This window comes from Labrus bergylta, chromosome 17, assembly GCF_963930695.1.
Source record: "Labrus bergylta chromosome 17, fLabBer1.1, whole genome shotgun sequence".
Lineage (NCBI taxonomy): Eukaryota > Metazoa > Chordata > Actinopteri > Labriformes > Labridae > Labrus > Labrus bergylta.
This window is the reverse complement of record NC_089211.1, coordinates 14,682,772-14,706,781: the sequence shown is the minus strand read 5'-3', so window position 1 is coordinate 14,706,781 and position 24,010 is coordinate 14,682,772. Positions and strand designations below refer to the sequence as shown.

General features: G+C 40.2%; 1 protein-coding gene across 1 annotated transcript; it reads left to right on the top strand.

Moving 5' to 3' along the window:
* Positions 1–1,286: 1,286 nt before the first annotated feature.
* LOC109981130 (endoplasmic reticulum metallopeptidase 1) lies at positions 1,287–23,962 on the top strand. Its single transcript, XM_020629780.2, has 15 exons — positions 1,287–1,700; positions 4,160–4,464; positions 7,505–7,632; positions 7,761–7,866; positions 8,309–8,455; positions 8,706–8,798; positions 10,732–10,944; positions 11,349–11,569; positions 14,968–15,142; positions 15,327–15,517; positions 15,780–15,932; positions 16,100–16,302; positions 16,395–16,510; positions 16,704–16,867; positions 17,790–23,962. Exons 1-15 carry the CDS (start codon positions 1,426–1,428, stop codon positions 17,964–17,966), a joined length of 2,667 nt encoding a protein of 888 aa, XP_020485436.2. The 5' UTR covers positions 1,287–1,425; the 3' UTR covers positions 17,967–23,962.
* Positions 23,963–24,010: the final 48 nt, after the last annotated feature.

Here is a 24,010-nt window from a genome sequence, read left to right as displayed (position 1 = left end):
CTTTTTTCATTGTCTACTAAATTCCATTTAACAACCGAATGAAAGGATTAGTTGGATTATATTTTGCTGTGTTAAATTTGCTCACACGTCTTTGACATTAACAGTGTTTCTGGGCTCCACAAAATGCATGAAGCCCCCACTCATTCTGTTAAGCAATATTTACAACCAATTGGGGGGGGGGGGGGGGGGGGGGATGTAATTTAGTCACTATGCAAATAAGTTCACATCTAAGGTGATGTCGGGTGATGTCAGTCGAAATATCTGCATGCTATTTCCATTGAGTTCGCACGGGGGCGCCAAAGCAGCAGAAAAGCATTGTCGCTACTAAAGTGTCAAATCGTGTTAATAAAATGTTTGGTCGAATAACATAAAAATCGCAGATCAGCCATTAATAAAATAATAATAGTCTAGTAATAATAATAGTATAATAAAAAATGTTTTAGTTCTGAGGTTCTGCCCCTTTTTCACACAAATAGTTAACTTGGGCAAAAAAAAACAAAAAAAAACTTGAAAACTGCAAGGATTCAGATGAGTTATTCAACACAGTATAGTCAGTATAATGGCTCCAACAAGCTATAGCTCCAGTGATGGTGCTTTGCTTTTATGTTACACTGTGAAAGCAAACACTGTCTGCTCTGCATGTACGTTCATTATTGGTTTAACGCACAATAAAGGTTTAATAACAAGCCCTTAATATCTTAAATATGAAGCTCATTTTGCTGGTCATGCTTTACATTTCCACTCCAGTACGTTTATGAACGCACGTTCTTGTAATATATTTGTATCACAAGGACATCGTGACCTTTACGTGAGTAAGAATTGCATTCGTTTGTCTTAAATCTCCGAAATTAAGGATTGACTGCACTGCAGGACTTTTCTGCAGGATTTCATCGAGGGTCATTGAGTTCATGTTAAAGGACTAGGTCGCTAATTTGTTTAATAAAGCCACTGACTTTATTGCGAAGGGTTTAATGAGAATGGCATCGCCGCTAAATGTAGGCTGTATGCTAAAATGACATAAACATTCTTATAATCCACTGACATGAGATTATAGACTTTAAATAATTGCATGAGATCCTCATTGTTCACAAATAACTCATGGGAGTTAAGAGCATAGGCCTGCGTCATATTTGTGGGATTATTTCTCCACATTGTCAACAATATCTGTTCATTACTGCTAATTATTTCAATGTATTTTTCCAACAATATGCGCTGCTCTCCTCCTCCTCCTCCTCCTCCTCCTCCTCCTCTGCTCCTCCTCTGCTTTACATTTTCCAAACGCTTCAGCACGCCCGCCCCTCGCTCTCACTGAGATTTGTCCTTCACCGCGATCCGTCCGTAGACTCACCAGAAGCAAAAAAAGAAAAAAAAAAAGAAGCGACGCCTGAGAGCGACGCTTGCAGCTGATGTACCGCTGGCTGAAAAATGGAGAGCGACACCACTTTCCGGAGAATAAAACCCTTCGGGACGCAGAGTTACGCCGCGCAAGATAACGACGGTTCCCGGGACCGTTGCGGGAATAACGGCTACAGCGGTGACCCGAAGAGGAAGCCCGAGGTGAACATCTACTTGCTGCGGGAAGGACTGGCAGCTTCCCTGGTCTCTGTGTTTATTTTGGTGCTGTGGGGACTCGTTCATTTGTCGTTGCAGCAGCTCGTCATCGGAAAGCCGACCGGCGAGTTCAACGCACTGAGAGCCAGGTGAGTTTGTAATATTCACCTTTTTTTTGTCTTCCCGGTCTCGGGGGTGAGCGATGCTGGCAGCTAACCTTTCCTCTAGTTTGACAACAGACCCGCCTAGAAACCACTACCGGGTGTGAGCACACCTCTACCTCCACCTCCGCCACCTTCACCTGGCAGGTGTTTTCAAACAGTTGTAACGTCACCTACACGATGCACGGACGATTAAGCAGGAAGTAGCCTCAAAATCAGTTTTTTAAGAATTTCTAATCTGGAATTGTTAAGATCCAGTATAGACTCAATTGAAGCAGAGGTGTTGCATGCTCATCTGTTGTTCCTCACACTGGACCAGATAATGGACCCAAATGCAACTACTGCAGGACACAAGGCAGAGAGTTTCAGGTCATTTTATTTAGGCAAGGTCGGTACACAGTAATTCCAAGGAAGAGAGGCAGAGGTAATCCTAATCGTGAGGTAAAGGTCAAGTCATGATACAAGAAACAGGTCAGAGCTTAACTTAGTTTTATTTGATAGTTTAAATCAGGGATGGGCAACTTTGGTCACAGCAAGGGGCCACATTCATTTCATTCTCACTGCCAGAGGGGCCACAATTGTAGGATAACAGTCAATTATGTCTCAAATTGAACTCAATACCAGCGATCAAATATTATTATGGACATATTTCTGGTTTTCATGATTTCATGGCAGATTTTCTCATGTTTTCTTCATGTTTTGATGTATAAAAATTGACCTGAGGGCCACATGTGGCCCCCGCGGGCCGCCAGTTGCCCACCCCTGGTCTAAATGATTCATACATTATATAAAGAAAACACACAAGTTTGGTCCAAGCATCCATCTGTACCTTGTTTTATTTGATGAAAAACTCAGTTTAACAAACAGTTTTTGAAGATCAACTGATGTGTGACGTTCAAAGCTCTACAATATTAAAGAGAATCTTGTTTTTTTTTTTAAATAGTAATTGCAACCTGTTTGCCTTATTTATGATATTAAAGGGAACGTGAATATAAACAACAAAGGGAAACTGGACAGATTCATATACACTGATTATATGCAGAAGCTGCAACATGTTCAGATAAAATGATCTACTGAGCTTCACAGTGCAACAGCTTTTATCAGATTTTAAAGGAGCAAAGGGTAAAGGAGAGATGCGGATTATGATCTGCACGGCTGCGGTTGAGCTCTTGAAAGTGCTCGCCGATGGGATTTGCCATCATTTGGCTGGTTTCTCGATAAGAGAGTCAAGCATAGTACATTTGTACTGATTAAGGCTCTGAGCTTCTTTGGTCACAATCATGGCTTTTATGAATGCATTTCCTGCCAGTACAGATCTAATTTATGAGCCAGAAGCTCTGAGGGGCTGGCACTGGAGGTAACATTGGTGGTTGTTGGACAACTGCGGCAAAGAGCATTAGCAGTCGCTCCTTTTAAAGGAAAGATGAGGGAGAGCATCTGTTTGCTTTTTTTCCTCCCATATTGGTTGCTTTGCTTCATTTCCTGTTTCCATCTTTGAGAAGAGTTTTATCTGTGCAGCAACAAGGAAGTACAGGTCAGCAATAAGGACATAACCTGACCAAGTCAGGGCTGTGGACCAAAGTCAGGATGCAGCAGACATGACAAACAAAGGTTATGTTGTGGGGATTGATAAAACAAAAAAACAGAACGTTTATATCTATCCGTTTCTTTAGTTGGGCGATCACTTTGGAAAGCTCTTCCCATCCCAGGTCATTATGAACATTTTCTTGTTCATATATTCCTACCTTCCAAGACCTCAGGTCAATGATCATGAAGTTGCTCCATATTCTCTCTCCCAGAATGGAAGTTAATATTCCAAGAAAGCTTTATGTATTTATGTATCTATTTTTTGCTTATTCACTCCAAAGCAAAAAGATTCTCATCCTTTTATTTAAGAGAACAAAAAAAAAGCTCAAATCTTCAAATTTCAGAAGCTGGAATCTCTGGAATCTTCGCTTGAAAATAACTTCAATGAAACATCCATTCACTGAATATTACTGAATTGATTTTCTAGTCATTGCTGGAACATCGGGTAAATTGAATTATTTCAGCTCCTCTGTGTTGGTTAAAAGCAGAAATGACTCCTACAATATATAAAGTGGAAGGGATGCTTTTTGAGCAACCTTTGAAAAGCATTTCATTAAACTGTGCATTCTCTTGTACGTACACGGTCTCTTTTAAATCTTATTCAGACAAAGTGTTTGATATGTTTGACAAAATATCTATCAGAGTCAGCACTCTATTCATTCATTATCCAACAGAAATGTAAAATCTGTCGTAATATCTCTTCTGGTGAAGACTCTTTTGACAAACTCAGTCTGTTGTTTTATCTAAACTTGAACCTGGTTTGCTCTCCTGTCATACAGGCGCATATTGAGCTGTAGTGAATGAATTACTCATGCAGTCTCACTGTTGTATTTGACTCTTTTCCTCACTTCACAATCTAGACAACACTTGGAGCAGATCACCAGTGTCGGCCCTCGGCCTGTGGGCAGTCCGGAGAATGAAGTCCTGACGGTGAACTATCTGTTGGAGCAGATCAATAACATCCGCGTGGAGACGGCAGCGGGCCCCCATCAGCTCACGGTGGAGGTGCAGCGCCCCACAGGCTCTTTCTCCATCGACTTCCTCGGAGGCTTCACCAGTTTCTACGACCGCGTCTCAAACATCGCTGTCAGGCTGGAGCCGAAGGGCGGGGCGCAGCATCTCATGCTAGCCAACTGCCACTTTGACACAGTGGCCAACAGTCCAGGTAAGAAAAGGTTTCTTTATCTCTTGAAGAATCTGTCCTGCTGCTTATGGCCTGAGCTTTAGATCAAGCGTACAGAAAACATTCTCACCTTTACCAAACTTAATTTCAAAGTGAAACGAATCTTAAAATACAAACCTGAATAAATGAAACACTTTGGATCAATCAGTTCTTTATATTTGTTCAAATGTGCTGCTAATACCCCTGAGTATCATCTATACATCTAATGTGGCTTAATCATAGACTCTATGGACATCTCCATAGAGTCCATGGAGCAAAACTATTGCTTGTTGTTATCAATGGTATAACTTAAATAGTCAAAGAGGGGGTGTTCGCTCTATTCCCCTCTTTGAAAACACAAAAACAGAGTGTTGACACATTAAGAATATATAACTTCAATGTTTTTCTGAGCTTTTAATGGCACCATGGTCTCCATCTGTGGCTCTAGATTGATCCAACGTGAGGCCAAGATGAGGTCAAAAGAAACAAAAATGAGCCGCCGTGAGCCAAACCAATTTTTAACCTTTACCTGTTCATATATTCTGATGTCAGACTTTCAAAATGCATTTGAGCTATATCTTGCTTTCAAGTTGAACAAGTTGACTGTCCTAAGGGTTCATCTTGTTAAAATCAATATTGACAAACAAGGTGCGTCTGGAAAAAAAACAGGTTGTGTTCTGTGCTACCTTCGAAAAATACTGTAAGATAAAAGTGTATTCTTGCTCAACACACTGCGACACATATTTGATCACCTTCGTTTACGATCTCTTTAGTCACTGCAAAATAAAGAGCACATATTTTAATTCCCCCTTAAAATACAAACCGTAACTTTTATTTTGAAGGAGAACGACTTGGCTGCAGCTTTCTTTGGGATGAGACAGTATGTAGCTTCACGCTCTGCTTAACAAGCTAACGCTGATCAAACTTGCTATAATATAACTGCGTGTCCTTCCGGTTTCTTTCCATCAACTAGCAGGTCGATGTTGAGACTGGAATACTGTAATTAGTGTCAGTGAGCAGGTTTAGTCCAGCATTAAATGTCTCAACAACTATTTCAAGTATTGCCATACGAGTGCGATGTTAAGAGATGATTGGCTACCGTGTGACTGTGGGGACTGAGCAGCTGGCTTTTCTATGGAGATCGAGCCACAGGTTTTTCAGCATGAAAGTTCTCTGGAGTTTTACAAAACCCTTATTTGTCTCTCGTCTGGTTCAATGTAGTCATGTGTATCACACGGCGAGAAGATAAAACCGCTATGGAAAGCAAATCCAGACAATTTGGAGCTGAATGGCGTCTTGTTAATGGTTACAAATATCCATTTAGTGCTTTTAACAGGAAGCTGCTTTGAGCAGTGGCTTATATCTGGACCACACAGTAATAAGGGTGTTTGTTTATGATAAGGAGCACATTGTGGTGTGTACTCAGGCTGTTTTTGTCTTTAGTCTTCTGTTCAAGTCAGGAATTTCATAGTTTTATTCCACATCGGAGAGACTTATTTTTTCCCTTCAAACTAGATCTGACAACTCGTTAATCACAATGTGATTAAGGTGCAAAATTATTGCATTCATTTCTTTCAACTGCATTCTATTTTGTCCCTTAAGGCACACCATACGTAAGCCACCATAGCCTCTACCTGTATTTACAGTAATGGAAGAGAACGACCCCGCTGTGCCTCTGAACGGCTCATCGCACTTAAAAAAAAAAACAGCTCAGATGACAGAAAAGTAATATCAAACCTTTCACTTTTTTACAGTTCCCTTTAAGCTGTTTTCATTTACTTTATCGCCCCTAAAAAGTTCCCTTTTCCATTGTAAAGTTAACGTCATATCCTTAGATCTATCTGAAGTTCTTAATTTTGTTTTAGAACAAAAGCAGGTTTGTATCCAAACAGGAAGTAAAGTACCATTAGCTCAAAACAATACACACATTTAAAATAAAGGATAACAAACACAGTTTTGAAGTGCAAAAAAATGGCATTTCAAACATGCCATGAAAAATGAGATAAATTGCAATGAACAATGAAATTCAGCGATGAGTCCCGATTAAAAAATGTAACGTTTGACAGCCCTACTTCAAACACATCCATACACATGCATTTGTTTCCTCTTACCAGGGAAGCTGGCAAGAGGAAATTGAGCTAAAGAGGTGTGGACCAGGAAGATACACATACATTTCTCTGTCCACCACTCCCTGCCAAGCCTTTGATTTCATGGAATTGTAAAGAGTTGTTTATGTGAAAGATAAAAACTAGAAAAACGAGAAAATAAAGAGACAGTCCGATACAGAAAGAAATGGAAACTTGAAGTTCAAGTGCGTACATTTTGTTTAAAACTAAGAAACACATAGGTGAACAATTCAGCCTATGATTTGCCGTCCTCCTTACTCTCACACTGTGTTTTTGGGACAATGATGGTCACACAAGTAGACCAACAGAAGCATGAATGGTACCCTGACAGACAGAGAACAGGGCTCCAACCCCCACCTCACGAAATCATTCAATCCAGAAAGCCGGATCACATGATGTCTCACTTTGGCCCTCTGATCTTTTTAGCATTTCTCTCCCTTTTCTCTGCAAGTCATGTTCCTCATCACTTAAGTTTCTGTAATCTTTCTTCATCACATGCTCCTGTCACATGGTCATTCCTTTGATTCTCCCTGTTACCCTTCTCTTTTTGTTCTCACCCTCATAAAACCGATGGGAACTGGTTTTTTTTAACCAGCTTGTCACATTCCTTGACTGTTTACTCATCCAGACAACTCTGCTCCCTCTGGTTTGTTTGTGTTATTATAAAGAAATCAAGAGTTCTCGACTGAAATGTTTTTAAAATTAAGGTTTCAAAATCTTAATCTGAGGGACTGGGTCAGGATGCTGGGGTGAACTGGGTGAACGTTTGCATAACCATGTGTGTAAACGTCTGACCAATCCAAGCTCCCTTTGCTTGATATGAATGTAAAAGAAGAAGCGTACCTTAGACACAGTGTTTTAGCTTTTTAGTGTTTTTGACACACACACACACACACACACTGGTTTCCTTGTTTTAGGTGCCAGTGATGATGCAGTGAGCTGTGCAGTGATGCTGGAAGTCCTCCATTCTCTGGCGAACCAGTCTACTCCTCTTCGTCATGGAGTTATCTTCCTCTTCAATGGGGCAGAGGAAAACATCCTGCAGGTAAAGTGAAAGTGACAGGGACACATGTTTTACACTTTGGGTGTTTCACCAGCTTGTCTTCAATTTAAAAAGCTTCCTCTCTCTTCCTGATTTTCTTATTTTTTTTACTCTCCAAATCTTTGTCTCAGGCCAGTCACGGTTTCATTACCCAACATCCCTGGGCCAAGCAGGTGCGAGCTTTTATTAACTTGGAGGCTGCAGGTGTTGGGGGCAAGGAGGTTGTTTTCCAGACAGGTACTTTACCATTTCTGTTGGACAGATGGTTTCTAGAAGATGCAAATCGCGAGAAGGTTCTTTCTCATTCTTGTTTGTGTGTGCAGCCATGCTTATAGTAACTCTTTTTCCTGTTATACGGAAAGCCTGTAAATAAATGCAGTTCTGCCTTTGCTATTACACAGAAGTCGAGTGTAATTCTAGTTTTGCATTAACAGTAAATGTCCTGGTTGCCCTCTGGCCCGCTGCCACCATTCTTTATCTACAGTATATGGATTACAAACCTTTATTATGGCTCCTGAGGTGCTTGTAACAATGCAGGCCTCATCTTGTGCACTTACCCTGGCCAAAGTGTATATACTATCCATTAAAACAAAACAAACACACACAGCCAGTGGTAAAGATAGCCTCTGAAATTGAGAAACTTTCCAACATGTAGAATAACAATCGTGTTCCCATGAAGGTCCAGAGAACCCGTGGCTGGTTCAGGCCTACGTACAAGCAGCCAAACACCCCTTCGCCTCTGTGGTTGGTCAGGAGGTCTTCCAGAGTGGCATCATCCCCTCTGACACTGACTTCCGCATCTACAGAGACTTTGGTAACATCCCAGGTAACGCTTCACAGAATTAAAACAGTATAAGATGTTATGATAGAAGTGTGGAGCAGAGTTGATAAATTTGCACAGTAAAGATGGTTTTATTTCATGTCTCTCGCCCTGCCAATTTGATCAATTTTACTCTCATTTGATGATTTGTATTTCATTTGCATGTTTGTGTGTTTTTTTGTTTTTTTTTAAACAATTTCATCTTTTCCCCTGTTTTTCCCTTCTTCTATTTAAAAGTCAATTTTTTCTGTTACAGGGATTGATCTGGCTTTCATTGAAAACGGTTTCATCTACCATACCAAGTACGACACTGCTGACAGGATCCTGACAGACTCAATACAAAGAGCTGGTAAGTGTATACCTTAACTTTTAAACATTTCTGTAACACTCGAAGCTAATATATATATCCAGTGCTTTTTTAGCAGGCGTGTGCATTGGTCTCTTGAAAAGGTTGGCCAATGCAGCTATAGCTTTTTGTGACTGAAAAACACTGTTGGCAAATGTTTTCTATAGACAGACGCAAATGCATGCTGCTTACAGTAGCACTGGCTCTCAATTACCTTGTGCATCTGTGTTGCGGAATTATTTTGCTTTACTTAGCAGAGAATCCAGGCAGTCAGCAGTAAAAACCTTTGACATTTGGCATCTTTCTTCCCTCCCTCAGCAGCTTCTGGAAATCTCCCTCCTCTACATCTGTGTACAGTAACTCACAGTGAAAGGCATAAATTATTAGAGAGAGAGAGTGAGATTATAGCAAGAGGTAGGAGGTATTTTTACTCTGTGGCTATGAACAGTTTTGTACGGTCGTGAGTGGATATAGCAGAGGGGCAGTTGAAGAGGAAGGTACACCAGTGACTGTTCTCCGTTGATGCTTTTGATGAACGCAGTAGCTTTTTAGCTTAACCCACATCTTTTCAAATCTCCTGCAACACAGCTCTGCTGTTGGACAAACTAGAATATAGGTGGAAGGCTAGCACTGCTCTGAAGTTGATGTGCTTTTGTCAAATCAATTTTAGCCTGGATCATGAAAATGTAACTGGTATAAATGATGCTGGGGAATGTAATGAATACATAGGATGTTTTATCATTAAATGGACAATTTGTGTTTTGACAGTGAAATGCAAAAATGAAAGGGGTGGGTTAATCACAATGCAGCCCTAACACGAACAAGTAGATGTTGTACACTCAGTTGTTTACACTTTCAGGCCACGAAGAGCCCACCAGGCGGAGGAACAATGGAGCTTTGTCTCATTTCTGTGTGTGTGTGTGTGTGTGTGTGTGTGTGTGTGTGTGTGTGTGTGTGTGTGTGTGTGTGTGTGTGTGTGTGTGTGTGTGTGTGTGTGTGTGTGTGTGTGTGTGTGTGTGTGTGTGTGTGTGTGTGTGTGTGTGTGTGTGTGTGTGTGTGTGTGTGTGTGTGTGTGCTGTTAACTGTGCAGACATGCAGGCAGCAGAGATAAAGAAACTCGACCTCAGGCAGCAGCAGCTAACACAGCAGCCTCTTCCTGAACCTTCATGTAGCTTCATTTCTCATCTACATTTACTGCCACATCGATAGTCCTCTACCTGTCCTAAATACTGTCTTTCATTTAACTGTTTCATAACCACAAGAGACCAAAAGGGCCATAAATCAGACTTGCCCACACACACACACACACATGCACACGCGCACTACTACACTCTCTCATGCACATTAGCACTTCTCATGCACACTAGCACTTGGCATGTGAATCACATTTCCTCTGACAGAATTGTCCTCCAATCATTTGTTTATAACTGTTAATAAGCTGTTGTTGTCGTTGAAATTAGATTCAATTTCCTTTGAAAATAAACGGTTATCCAACTGCAGCGGTTGTAAGGCTTGATACAGAGTAACCAGACCTTAATTTACTTGTATGCATTGTTTATTTTTTGTATCAATTATTTATATGCTACTCATGTGCTCGGGGTTTGCTCCTGAAAAAATACAGTCTGCCTGGCGTGACGGAAATGACAAAAGCTGTTTCATCAGGGCAGCCTGCTGGTCAGAAGGTGATACTGAGTCATCAATAAAATCTGCCTACTGCATGTGATGTGTCAGTTTCTTAAAGGATGATCCCGTTTCACTTTTGAGAGTGATGTCATCACTTTCACATTCAGTCAAATACTAACCCACAATAGGCAGAAATCCATTTAGTCTCCCCTCAAGTTCTTAAATTTAAATTAACCTTTCCTCAAACTGTGTGCGACAGAGCGTTACTGTGTATCTAACCCTGTTCACTTCAAGACTCCTTTTCTGTTTGTAGGCGACAACATCCTGGCCGTCCTGAGATACCTGGTAATGTCAGAGAAGTTGGCCGATTCCTCAGAGTATCGCCACGGCAACATGGTGTTTTTCGACCTATTAGGGGTAATCGTTGTGGCTTACCCGGCCCGTGTTGGCACCATCCTGAACTACATGGTGGCCATGGCCACCTTCCTCTATCTGGCCAGGAAAGCCTCCCTTCCAGGCAATGGGGGTAGGTCTTCATTTCCTTTCTTGGATGTTTGCTTTTCTTTTTGTGACTTATGCTATTGTTTAAAAAAATATATCATTAAAAAGGGAATAATCAAGTTGTTTTCCATCATAATATTCTACCCTATGAATTAGAAAGTATGGTAAGGCTGTTCTAACCTGGTTGAGAAGATATTTAAAAAATAGGCAACATTTTGTAAAGAGAGGTGAATATCAATATGCATGGATATTAACTGTGGAGTCCCTCAGGGGTCAATGTTAGGCCTGAATTTGTTTCTTGTTTATTGTTATTAAATTACTGAGTTAATGGTAAAGATTTACATTTTGTTCTCTCAGTTCAGTCTCTAAAAGAGCTGGATGAGGGTTTTTTTTGTTGCTTCACTAACCTTTGGTCTCAATCTTGCTCAGGTGGTCGCTATGTCCGAGACCTGGCCTGTGCCACAGGTGTAACTGTCCTGAGCTGGTTTGTCACCCTGCTCTCCGTGCTGATTGTTGCTCTACTCATCACACTGTTGGGCCACTCCATGTTTTGGTACACCCACTTCTATGCTTCCATCTGCTTGTACGGGTCTGCTGCCACAGGCAAGATGGTCCTTGTTCATACGCTGGCAAAGAACTTGTACTTTGGAGTAAGTAGAGTTATCAATGTTTACATTTCGCCTTGCCTGTCTCAGCCTACAAATTTCCCCTTCTTTTTCAACCTATAAAGATGACGGTGCCCCCAATCATCTTTGGGTTGCAGCTTTCTATGAGAGTGGCATATAAAAAAGGAACAATTCTAATGTTACTCATTGCTAAGAAGGGATGATAGTAGCTCAGTCCATAGAGACGTTGGTTTAAAACCGGGGAGTTGCCGGTTTCAAGTCCAAGTACTGACCAAAGTACAGAAATTGTGCTGATAGAGAGAGGGCGCCAGGTCACTTCCTGAGTACTGCCAGGGTGTCCTTGAGCAACCCTGAATAGTTCTCTGTGCATGTCAATAGGTCCTGTTTGTGTGTGTGCGTGGGTGTGTGTATATCAAGCATATGTGTGTGAGTAGCATGTCTCCCAATAGCGGTGAGTAAACCTGAATTTTACCCTGGGATTAAATAAGTAAATACAAATGTAAAAATAGAATAAAAAATTGAAAAAGTAACATTTTAGAAAATGTATACCTTAGATGCCTTTTCAAGGTTCATTTGAGGCGACGATGATCTCTGGCCAACCCTGGTCAGCCTTCTTTAAATCTTCAGTACAATCTTCAGTACAATCCATGTTATGGATGAGTGCTGACATATTTTCTGTTGAAGAATAAACCAGTTGGACTAAGATGAATATCTTAAAAGATACTTCTCGTTTAACAGGTATTCTTTTTACATCTTAGTGTTTCTAATGTACACATTGTAGACTAAACTTCAGCCAACTATTTAAACTCAGTTTATTTACTTTAGCTGGATATTCATTAGACTACAGAGCAGTGAGTTAAAAGCTTGACAGTTCCTCTTTCTTCACAGTAGTATAAACTTGTCCCACCAGCAGTCACCTGTCACTCTCCTTAACCAAATCTTAAGGCCAATCGACCTTTTCTCAATGTGGTGTTGAAAGCCAGCGCAGAAGGAAGCATCTCATGCTTTTACAGCTATCAAATGTTAGCATCTCTGTCTGTGCTGCACGAGGCTTTCTCATTAACTCTTCACGTTGTGTATTTAAGGAGCAGCTAGTTAGAGTTCAGCTGACGTAATGTATGTCTGACATTCAGTAAATACAAGCCTCTAGTCAGAGAGTTTTTTCATCAGGAGCTCACCACTTTATGAACTGAAGCTTTTCATGGACGTTTTCCAGAAAGGACTCAGACTAATCTCTCCAAGACAACCTCAGGCTTTCATCCCTAATGAAACAGACTATTCAATTTGCACAACATCTCTTCATCCTCAGCCTTTAAATGGTATTTGAAAAATTAAGGTAGCTTAAATATGTCATTTAGCATAGCAAACTGAACTTTTTTCATCCTTAAAAAAAAAAAAAAAAAAAATGAGACCTGCATACATATCTACATATCATCAGGTCATTGATAGTTATGGCATTTTGGTTTCCAACTATTTTCTGGTCCACACTTCCTCATCAGCATCATCACTCGTGATAATCACTCGTGATGTGCAAATTTAAATGATTTAAAATTGTTAATGCCTGAGTTTTAATTGATATATAAGTAGATTTGATATTAGGTGTCGTGTTGACCGTTTGAATTTAATTAAATAGTTGATTCAGTGTCAAGGTCGGTTCGATAAAATTTAAAGTCATGCGTCTACCACTTTAACTGGCCAAAGCTCCTTATGTGTTCCTTTTTTTTCGTGGTCTATGTCTCCATTGAAAAAGAGGTTTTTAATCTCAATGGGAACAACCTGGTTAAATAAAGGTTCAATAAAAAGAATACAAATATTCATTAGTTTAGTGAACTACTTCAAATCTTTATGTTTTGAAGCAAATGTTTCAGATCTCTGCTTATTCTCTATTTTGTTGACAAACTGCATTGCAGGATTGTTCAGGATACTCATTATGTGGGTATTTTCTTTCTTTGGATTTGTTTTTTAATTCTAATTTTTAAAATATTTTTGTTGACTTCATTTAGAACAAACAGTGTATAGAAAAGGAGCCACAGGCCGCCCACTTTGAGAACTATGTCCTTTGACATGCTCGACCTAACCGCTAGGCCATCTGCGCCCACGATTTACATATTTTTGATGACAATATATACAACAAACTCATACAACAAAACTCATAACCCAACGTAAAGATACACAAAAGCATACAAAAATAACATATCATCCTCGTAGCATCATTAAATGAAGGAATATGCAAAAAACAAAGAAATGTGGATATTTCCTAAATCTATAAATTCTCTGATATCACATTAGCTGCTCAACTTTATTTCCATGTACTCCCCTCCATCTTCCCACCTATCCCCTGAAATACAAGCACCACTTGTTTGGGAGTCATTGTCCTGTTTTTTTTTTTTATCAGAATGTGTCACCATCAAAGCAAATAGTCTAAATCAGAGACAATGACCTCTGGGTGGCTGCAGACCCACATCGATTAGACGATTTATTTGCCTGGCAGTTATGTGAGGCAATAAGCTATTTGGGTTTCTATAGAACATCTGGTTGACAAATCATTCAAACCAAAGGCAATGTAATCTAGATGTTCCTCTATTTCAAAAAGTGCTGCCTTGTGTTCCACAGCAAAACATTTTCCACCAAGCCTCTCAATCGTGCTACAGAAACGCATGAGAAAAGTCAGCTTAGTAGATGCTGCCCGCAGTAATAAAGCTTCTATTCAAATCATGTTCACAGGTTTGTTGTTATATAACAGGTAATCATTTAAATATCAGGATAAAGTTACACCCAAGGGGAAAAGTTCCCCTTTGTAGGAACTGGGAAGTGCCATCTCATATCACTAATTCTTTGTTCCTTTTGTAGTTTTTTTTTTTTCCTCCAGTGAATCAGTCATAAGTTAGTTATTGTCTTATTGGCAGGCGTTGACAGATTAAATATGTTTGAGGGAAAATTATGAAGAAGAGTAGCCTATGAAACATCCTCTTGTGTTATTCTTCAAAGATGATGCTTTTCAGAGGTATATTATTGGATGTATGAGGAGGAACGTTACTGGCCACCACACATTTCAAAGACACAAAGCATTCCTGTATGTCAACAAATCTTAATCCCAAATCGTGAACAAATTTAAGATTAGCATTTTCTTTTTCATGTTCACTAGAATGTATTACTCTCAATATTTCATTTAGTATTTTGATCTGAATTTACACGTTTTTATTATGAATATTATTAGGGTTAGGGTAAGGTCTTGATACAGTCATTATTTCAGAAGATTAGTGATTTTCTTCCTCCTCTGACGAGCAGAAGTGTTAGCAACCTCACGTTAGCTTGCTGATTCCCAAAGCAACCTGCTATGCAGCCCAAATAAAGATCAGTATCTGTCAATTTCTCCAACTTTGTAACGCAATGTGTGTTGTTGTTTTTTTGTGTTGTTGCAGGGAGTCCGTTTGGTGGAGCTTGGCGATCTTTTCTTTGACGTGAGCATACTACTGTGGTGCTGCAGCCTGGTGTGGCTGACCCAGCAAGGCCTGTGTTCAGCCTACGTGCCAATGCTAATGGTGGCCTTTCCACTGGCCACCAGACTGCTGCTGGCCAAAGAGTTCAAACACAGAGGTAACACACTCCACCTAGGCTGGATTTACAATAAATGTTTTTTTATTAGCAAATAAAAAAAGGGAATATAGTGGCATATTTTGTTTTACCATTCATGCAGATAGATTGACCCTCTGCTGGTTCAGTTTAAAGTCTCCTCTCTCTCTCTCTCTCTCTCTCTCTCTGTCTATCTGTCTTTCTGCAGGAGCATCACTGAAGTACAGCGTGCTCTATCTGCTTGGTCTGACTCTGCCGTATGTCCACTTCATGTTCCTCATCTGGGTGGTGTTTGAGATTTTCACACCCATCATGGGCCGCAGCGGCACAGAGATACCTCCTGAGGTGGTGCTGGCCACTTTGGTCACCCTTACAACCATTTTCCTCTCCTCCTTTTTTGTGAGTATGATCATTATCATGTGCAACAATGAAGCAGTTTGAAGTTGAGATTTTCAAGTGTTAATAGTGACGTGTGTGTGTAGGACAGAATAATATGACCAAACTTTGATTAAGATGCTGGCAGTGATATTTTCTGAGCAGTTTAATGATATTTATTGACAGTATTTATTTCCCATAACATAAAAAATCAGCATGTTTCATGTCTTTGTTAAGATCTCCAAAAAGACTGCAGTGTAGATCTTATATTTTTATTCTCTTTCAGCTGCATTTTATCTACTTGGCACGGAGCACTAAGTGGATCCTGACTGGTCTGGCCTCAATATTCAGCATCATGTTTCTGTTGGTGTCCAGTGGCCTCCTTTTCCCTTACTCAGGCAGTCCAGAGAGCCCCCGGCCCAAACGAGTCTTCTTGCAGGTTCAAAGTCACAACACACAAACAGCAGAAACATGCATTTATCTTGATTCATCTTTCTTGTCCATAGATTCAAGTTACCCATTCTAAAAAGTAAAACCTGCACATTTCGAGTCTGCTTTGGATTTAGAAGATATCTTACTTGTTTGTTTTATCCGCCCAAAATGCAGCATACGACACGGACCTTTCACAATCTTCAGGGCCAGGTGGAGAGCCGGGACTCAGGTCTGTGGATCAACAGTTTTGACTACACAGCCATGCAGCACATCACACCTCACATCCCCGAGATCAACGACAGCGTTCGCACCCACTGCCAAGAGGACCGACCCTTCTGTGGTTACCCCTGGTTTCTGCCTGTCAAGTTCCTCAGCAAGTCAGTAACACGTCTGTACAGCTTACAGCAGTGTTTTCATGCGCTTTGTTGATTTCTACATTATACTTGAAGTATTTTGGTGTATTTTGCAGGAAGAACTGGTACCTTCCTGCTCCCGAAGTTTCTCCCAGCTCTCCTATTGAGTTCAGCCTGCTGTCCAGAGAGGAGACCAGCTGGGGGACGATCAAGATGACCTTCAGCGCGAGAGGTCAGGATCCCAAGTTTATTATCGCGTTGTTCAGGATGAGCTCAGAAAGAAGAAAGTCCCATTTCTTTATAAACCTTTTATTGATAGTTTATATCAGTAATCAGGGTTATTACCTATAGGATGTCCTAGATGTGTTTGTGTGTGTGCATGTTACCTTACACAGGTGTGTCTTCCCCTGCTCTGTCCCATGCAGGCCCCAGCCACATGTCTCTGTACCTGATGCCTCACCGAGGAGCCAGCCTCTCCACTTGGTCCTTAGGGGACGGGACGCCTCAGTTCGACCTGAGCGGAGAGTATTTTGTTTTCTATTCTCACGGCCTCGATGCCCCTACATGGAGCTTCTGGTTTGAAATACAGGTACTTCTCCTTTCAGCTGAAGAGCTTTCCTGTACTTCATGAACATATTAAGATTTTATAACTTCGGTCTTTTACATGTGTTTTGTTGTGAATTATTTAAGATGCCTTCTGGTTTGGGTGAGAAAGCATCACTTTTTGGTGTGACGGAAAAAAAAGTTTCATTTCAAATGTTTATATTTTAATCTCCTTTTCGTGTAAAATATCATTCATATATTTATACAATTTAATATGCCCTGTATATTTAAAGGAACAGTGCACATTAAAGTAAAAATCTATATTAATGAGCTACAGAGGAGCTGGGAGTTTGAGTTCGTCTCTTTTTTTACAGAGCCAGGCTAGCTGTTTACTCCTGTTTTCGACTCTTTATGCTAAGCTAGGCTAAATTTAGCTAACCGTTTCCTTACTCCAACTTCAAGTTTAGAATTGAGGGGTATTCATCTTGGCTACTTACTCTTGGCCACACGGTGAACAGGCACATTTCCAAACACAGCATCATAATTCTTGTAAGAATGTATTTCCTTGCCCACATTTTATGATCAGTCCTCAGCTACAGGTGCACCTTTTGGCAGTCTGAAATCAATCCCTGTATTAAAACCTTTCTTTAACATCATTCTTTTCATTCCTTACATTTTGAGTTTTGTGCCAAACTTCAGCCCAGGGCCTCAGTCTGTAGGAGATTAGCTCCAGTCAGGACACAATTGGACCGTGTCCCCGTCATGTGAACTCCAGTTGAGGAGATTAGAATTGCTTTATGAAATTAAGCGCTGAGACAAACTCTACGACCTTTTTAAAGACTCGGTTGAAATGTACTGCATGAGCTAAACATATGCTCCATCATCAAGCTAAAAAAACAGGTGATTTTTCTTAAAGTTACCTGTTAGGTTAACTGTGCTAATGTTCATGGCTTTTCTTTCTCCATCAGCCTCCCAGGGACCCCGACCCGACAGGTCCTGAGGGGATGATCTCTGTTGCCATTTCCTCCCACTATTTCTTTGGACAAGACCAGAGGACTGCTCAACTTGAGGAAATCCTCCGCAGGTTTCCCACGTGGACTTTCCCTTCGTCTTGGGTCAGTACCTATGACATGTACAGATACTGAGGACTGTCACCGAGGAGGACGACGACGAGGACACAATGAAGAGGGGCTGCAGGGGACCCTGAGGAAGACAAAGTTACAAGGAGGACAAACCCTGCTGCCTTTTCACTCTGACACAAACACACTCTCTCACACACTCACGCTCCCTCCCAACCTGCCTGAGAGACCCCCATCACTGTGTCAGTAGGCTTAGTGGCTAACAAAGCGGGAAAGACATGCCAGAGGTAAGCTGATCACACAGAGTACAGACTGAAAAAGTCTCCACCCGATGCTCCGGGTGCCACAAACCTCGTGCTCAATCCTGAGTTAGTGAAATGAAGGAGTTAAGGTTTTTTTTTTTTTTCTTTTTTAAACAAAATCTGCTGTGCCTTTGCTTTTCTCACTCCATCTCACTCTCGCCCCTTTGCTCTCTTCCTCCTGTTCTCTCTCCCTCTTCCTGAGGTCACATGGTTACCTCTCATGCGAACTATGTTTGAGCAGCCGTTCTCAAGAGTCCCTGTGTCATTATCTGTAATATACATGTGTATCTGGTGGAAGGGAGAAAAATCCCTGCTTTTCTTTTCTGCCTTTTCAGGCTTTAACTGGAAAATTTGCCACTCTTAAAGTTGCTTTTCATACACACACACACACACACATACACTTGTTTATGCCATGAGCAAACAGTTTTTGGAATAACTAATCAATTAACTGTGAAATAGAGTTATCATTCCTTTCTGACACTACTGATTTGCAGCGAGTCATAACCCTGTGTTTCAGGGAGGAATGCCAACAATCTGCTTTTAATGTCAGGGAATCTGGCAAACAGATGCAGAAATCTTCGCCTGTTAAATGGAAACAGACACATTTCATTTGTCATCGTGTCCTTTAAATTACAGTAACGTTCCTGGTGGGGGGGATTATGAGGTCTTATTTGAGGTTTTAAGATGTTCAAGGAAACTTAAAGTTTTGATTTTTGGGCTGAGACGCAAAAATCACAGGAGTATACGGCTCTGTTGCTGTAGAGGACTCCAGGGTGGAAAAGCAGAAATGCAGCTCCACATTCGTTGTCAGCATCATTATCAGTCAGCATGTTCTGTCTCATCAACAACGTTCACTCCCACTGTGACAGTACTTGTTCTTAATGCTAAAGGTTATCTCCAGCAGCATCAAGGACGGTGTTTAGTTATGAAGGGAAGAAGATCTTTAAGGAGTAATTTAACATTAAATAAGTCGATTGAAATAAAGAAAAACAGATTGTCCTTTAAACGAAGAGGTGTCACTTTTTAAGCAGTGTGCCGGTTCCAGCTGCTCAAATCTGATGGTTTACATCTTTTATGTTGGAATGACAGCAGAGGTTTGGACTGTTGGTCTGAAGGGACAAACTTTATGTCTCGAAAAAGCTCCAATCCCCCAACTAATTCAATCCCACTAAAGCCAACTCCATATTGTAATAGCTACATTTTAGTCCAACTAAAAACCTCATGCATCCTGATGATGAGATATTTCTTTTCGTTGTTGTCCAGGAAAGGAGGGAAATAAAAGTTGCATTTGGATATTTATGCAGATGTTTAAAAGTGATTGTACATCTGGCTCCTTTCCCTACTCTGCTTCTTCTAAACTGGTGCTGCTGCAGATGAATCAGTGTGAGCTGTTGTAAACTCACACTTCATTTTTGGGGGTGGTGTTTCTACAGTTTCCTATATGTCACTTGTCTCATGTGGAGCTGCATCTTTTTTTTTCTTTTTCTGGTCTTGAGCCCGATTATCACAAACACAATGACGTTAATATGACCTGTTTGATGTTTCCACTTTACATAGTACACCTCAGAGAACGCCATGAAAGAGTCATCGTGGGTTATATTAGAACCGCAGTACTTCCCACGCCGAGTGTTTGACTGTCTTTATTGTTTAAAAAGTGACAGCAATCATTTAAAGTTTAGAAAAAGTAGCAAAGTAACAAAGTGCTAATCTGGGCCATGTCATGTTTTGGAAAGTTCTAGAAGTCCAATTTGGAAAGAATGTGGGGAAGTATTTTTTTTTTTTTGTGTCACCACTACCTCCTCAGTGATCAAAACTAAGTGCCCAGACACCAAACAAATACTACACGCTTCATAGTTTGCTGTTGGAAAAGATAAAAGCTCATTCATGTTGAAGAAAGAGATTATTTTTGACGAGTCATGGAGCATCACCTCCTCTGTCTTTGGGTTGTCTCTGTTTCCTGCTAACAAAGTGGAGGCTGATAGATTGATCTGCAAAAGACAGGCTTTGTGTTGATAAATAAATGGCACAGCTGTGTTATCAACCCTTTAGAGTCCCTCTCTTCAGTCCAACAATCCCATCAAATCTGTAAATCAAATGTCACTTTGTCGCTTGTTTGCAGTTGGTTCCCCTCTGTATCTAATCACAAGTTGAGTCAGGTTTTAGAAACTTGGGAGATCGCTTGCACTTGGGGAGGGGGGGAGGGGGGGAGGGGGGGGTGGTGCGACTGAGCACCGTCTACTTTGTGTGCACGTGGTGATGTGTCGTCGTGACGATGATGCATGTTGTCCTGTTTGGCTCCAAGTCACACAAATGAAGAAATGCTGACATGAAGGAGGCCTTAACGTTCAGCTTCCAAAGACGCACAAAAATGTTTACTGAAGTGGACAGTCACTAATGTCTCAGTGGTCTTAAAGCTAACAGGTGCTACACTGTACAGTTTTTATCTGTGTGAAATATCCGTTGTCCATCCCCAGCCTTCTACAACATGTTTGAATTTAGAACAGATTTCTCCACTGTGCTCCTTCTTTTGTCGATGTAGTGCGACTAAACTGACAAAATGAAGGCTTATATAAAGTAATATCAGCTGGACTAATAACCCAGATAATAGAGTGATAAAGAAGAAACAGTAACACTGGATTCAAAGGTGTACATATTCACAAGTAACCACACTGTAACTAGCATATACAAGTGGCTTTATATGAGTCATTATGAAGCACTTAGTAATGCCTTATCCCTCATCAATATATCCTCCATCTACGAGGACATTATCCAAAAGTTTTCCCCCCATAACAATCTGATAATTACGGCGTCTAAATGTTGAGTAAGAAAGTTGTTTGTATGTTAAGATCTTAACATGAGTCTCACTATGGGCCTTATCAGCAGGGAAGTACCACAATACTGAGCAAAGCACATCAAGTTTGTGTTTCTAGTCAGCGTTGCACAACAAACTGTAATTGTATTGTTTCTGCGATAACACATCACAAAAGATGCTTGAATAGGGATCAATAACGGAGAGTAGTTTCATTTAGAAGAACCATGCATTGATACTCAGCATGCCAAGATTGAACCTAACCGATGGAGTCCTGGATACTTGTGTATTTATAACACCGGCAAGCATTCAGATACATTCAGATGAAATGTTGTCCATTTTGTTTGGCAGCTGTAAGGTTAACCAGCTCGAAAGCTTCAGAAGGAAAGAAGAGTGAGGAAAATGTCGTTGATGAAGATCTTGCAGTAAAAACCAAAGCACTAGAGCTGTTTCATAATCATTATTTCATGGAGATACAACTTGCTTCAAACACAGGAAGACATAAGACCTGTAAGTTACAGCTCAACTCTTAGGGCACATATCAGCATCACAGTTTTTTTTTTTTTGAACAGTATGATCACTAATCACATCGTTTAATATCAAGGCATTTCAGAATAAGGTCATGCACAACGGGGCAGAACAAAGCAGTTTATAATTCCTAATAAGGTTCCAATATGCCATTAGCAAGCATGCTATGAAGCTAGGTAATGATACATTTGTGAAGCGTTTCTGTACAAAAACGATCTCACTACAAGGCACAGTCTGTAGGTATTCTGGAGATTTCACTGATTAACAACCCCCTATAAAAGGTATATAAGGTATATATCGCCATTGACTTGATATTCTCTATTATAATGACTTGATTTATCCCCAAATTTGTCGTGATATCCCCTTTACCGAGTTAATTTATCCAAAATATTGACTTGATATATTATATTGACTTGGTACGTCCTCTTTATTGACTTGATTTGTCTTCAATATGGACTTGAAATATATCCCCTATATTGACGTATGTATATGCCCTATATCAAAATGATATATCCACCAATGTTGAGATTTAAAACTGAAAAAAAAAAAAATCCAGATTTAATAGTTTTTTATCATTTCTAAAAATGTTCTTCAACTCCGTATACTGAGGTTGTTGGTGTGATGCAGTTGAAAGTGCAGATTAGCTTTATGGTGAGAGAGGCTAGCTCACCTCTAGGTCTCAGACCCCTGCTGTGTCGGATTACGCTATAAAAACTAGAGGACTAAATCAATCAAATCAGAAGAGGAAATTGGTGATAAAGAACACAGAGGATTTGTATTACTCATCAAGAGAATGATTTTTTTTTTTTAGTTCACATTAAAGGACCATACCTGTGTGTGTTGTAGCTATTGATGTCATATCATACAGACATCATATAACCCTCCTGTAGCTTTAACAATAGATCAAGCAGGCATACTGTTCACTGTGATGGCCTGATTTAGGTGTCTACAGTTTCATGGACAGAAAAAAAAAAAAAAAAACAAGTGCCTGATGGGAAAAAAATGGAAATGTGCTGTAACATTATGAGAGAAAAACACCAGTATGGTCCTGTAATAAAATGCTGCATTCATGCTGCTGCTGTTACTAATAGAACAGAAACACTAACTGATCAGACTGTTTCTTTTTTTCACTCCTCTTTTATTTCATGTTATGCATCAGAGGGGAAAGGGTTTTTTTTTTTTAGCAGAGCAGGAACTGACGTTTTTTTTTTCTGTCTCAGACGTGCTTGAATTCTGAACAATGAATGTGCTTATCTTTGTCACAAAAAAAAAATGTTTTTTTTTGTCCTGTGTTGTTCTGGGGAGACTTAAAGAATTTCAAGTTGCTTTCTACAAAAGTAAGGCTGCGTTCACACTGCAGGCAAAAGTGGCCTGAATCTGTTTTTATGCTGCCTGCTGTGATTTCCCACAGGAGTCTGATAACAGGCCACATTTAAAAAGCAACGTGAACAGCCAAGCAAAACACATAATCAGAATTGAGCATTAAGGCTTTCAGTGTGAACGCAGCCTTAGTGTCTTTGAGTGACAAAAGCTTTATTAATGTGAATCAATGTTTTCCTGAAAATCTGCAGCGAAGCGATGGATTGAAAGCAGTGAAGTCAATTTTTCTGTCAGATCATTTCAAGTTGTGGCAGAAATGTGACCCTTTTGTTCGTTATATCATTTCATGGGGTGACACAAACTGGTTCTAATAAAGAGCAAAGAGGAGACTGCTGTCAGTGTGAGATTAACTTGAGAGATTTTTGACACAAACGCTGTGAAACTGCTCATCAGTCTCTGGTGGTTCTCCCACTGTTAAGACTGCAGTGCACACCCAGTGCTGCTACAGAGCTTATTAACATAAGAAACTAAATTCCTACACAGTAACACTTTGTTTTCAATACAATCTATGGTATTAATGTCACTCAGTAAAGACTGAGAGGCTGAACAAGTGCTGCACAGATTCTTCTTTTTTTTTCTCTGCGTTAACTCTCACTTGGACGTAGCTTCATCTTCACTTTTTTCAAACGTCTTAACACCTGCTGTGAAAGGATGTCATGTGTTTTAGTTTTGTCAGTTTTCTTTGTCCAACATGTTCACTTTGTACCTACGCCCATTTCCCGTACTGTTCAGTTAATGTTCTGAGCGTTAAATACGGTTGTTTTTTTACATGACTGATCATTTTGCTCCTTTTTGTGATTGTTTTGACTTTTTAAATACCTGTAACAGTTAAATTTGTCTGCTGATTTAGCTCTTTCTAAAAAAAATGCATAATATCCATCTGTCCATTGGGATGAAGTGATCGATATGACTGTTGAGGTTGGAATTGATCTGGTTACAGGGTATCCATCTGTTTCATGGACAGCGTTATTTTCCATTATGCAAAAAAGGCTTGAATTAATGAACACTTGTACAGAAATTAAAAAGCTTATTACTTTGATTGAGTTGGTTGTATTGTCCTGTATTCAATGTCATTTTATCGCATAAACAAA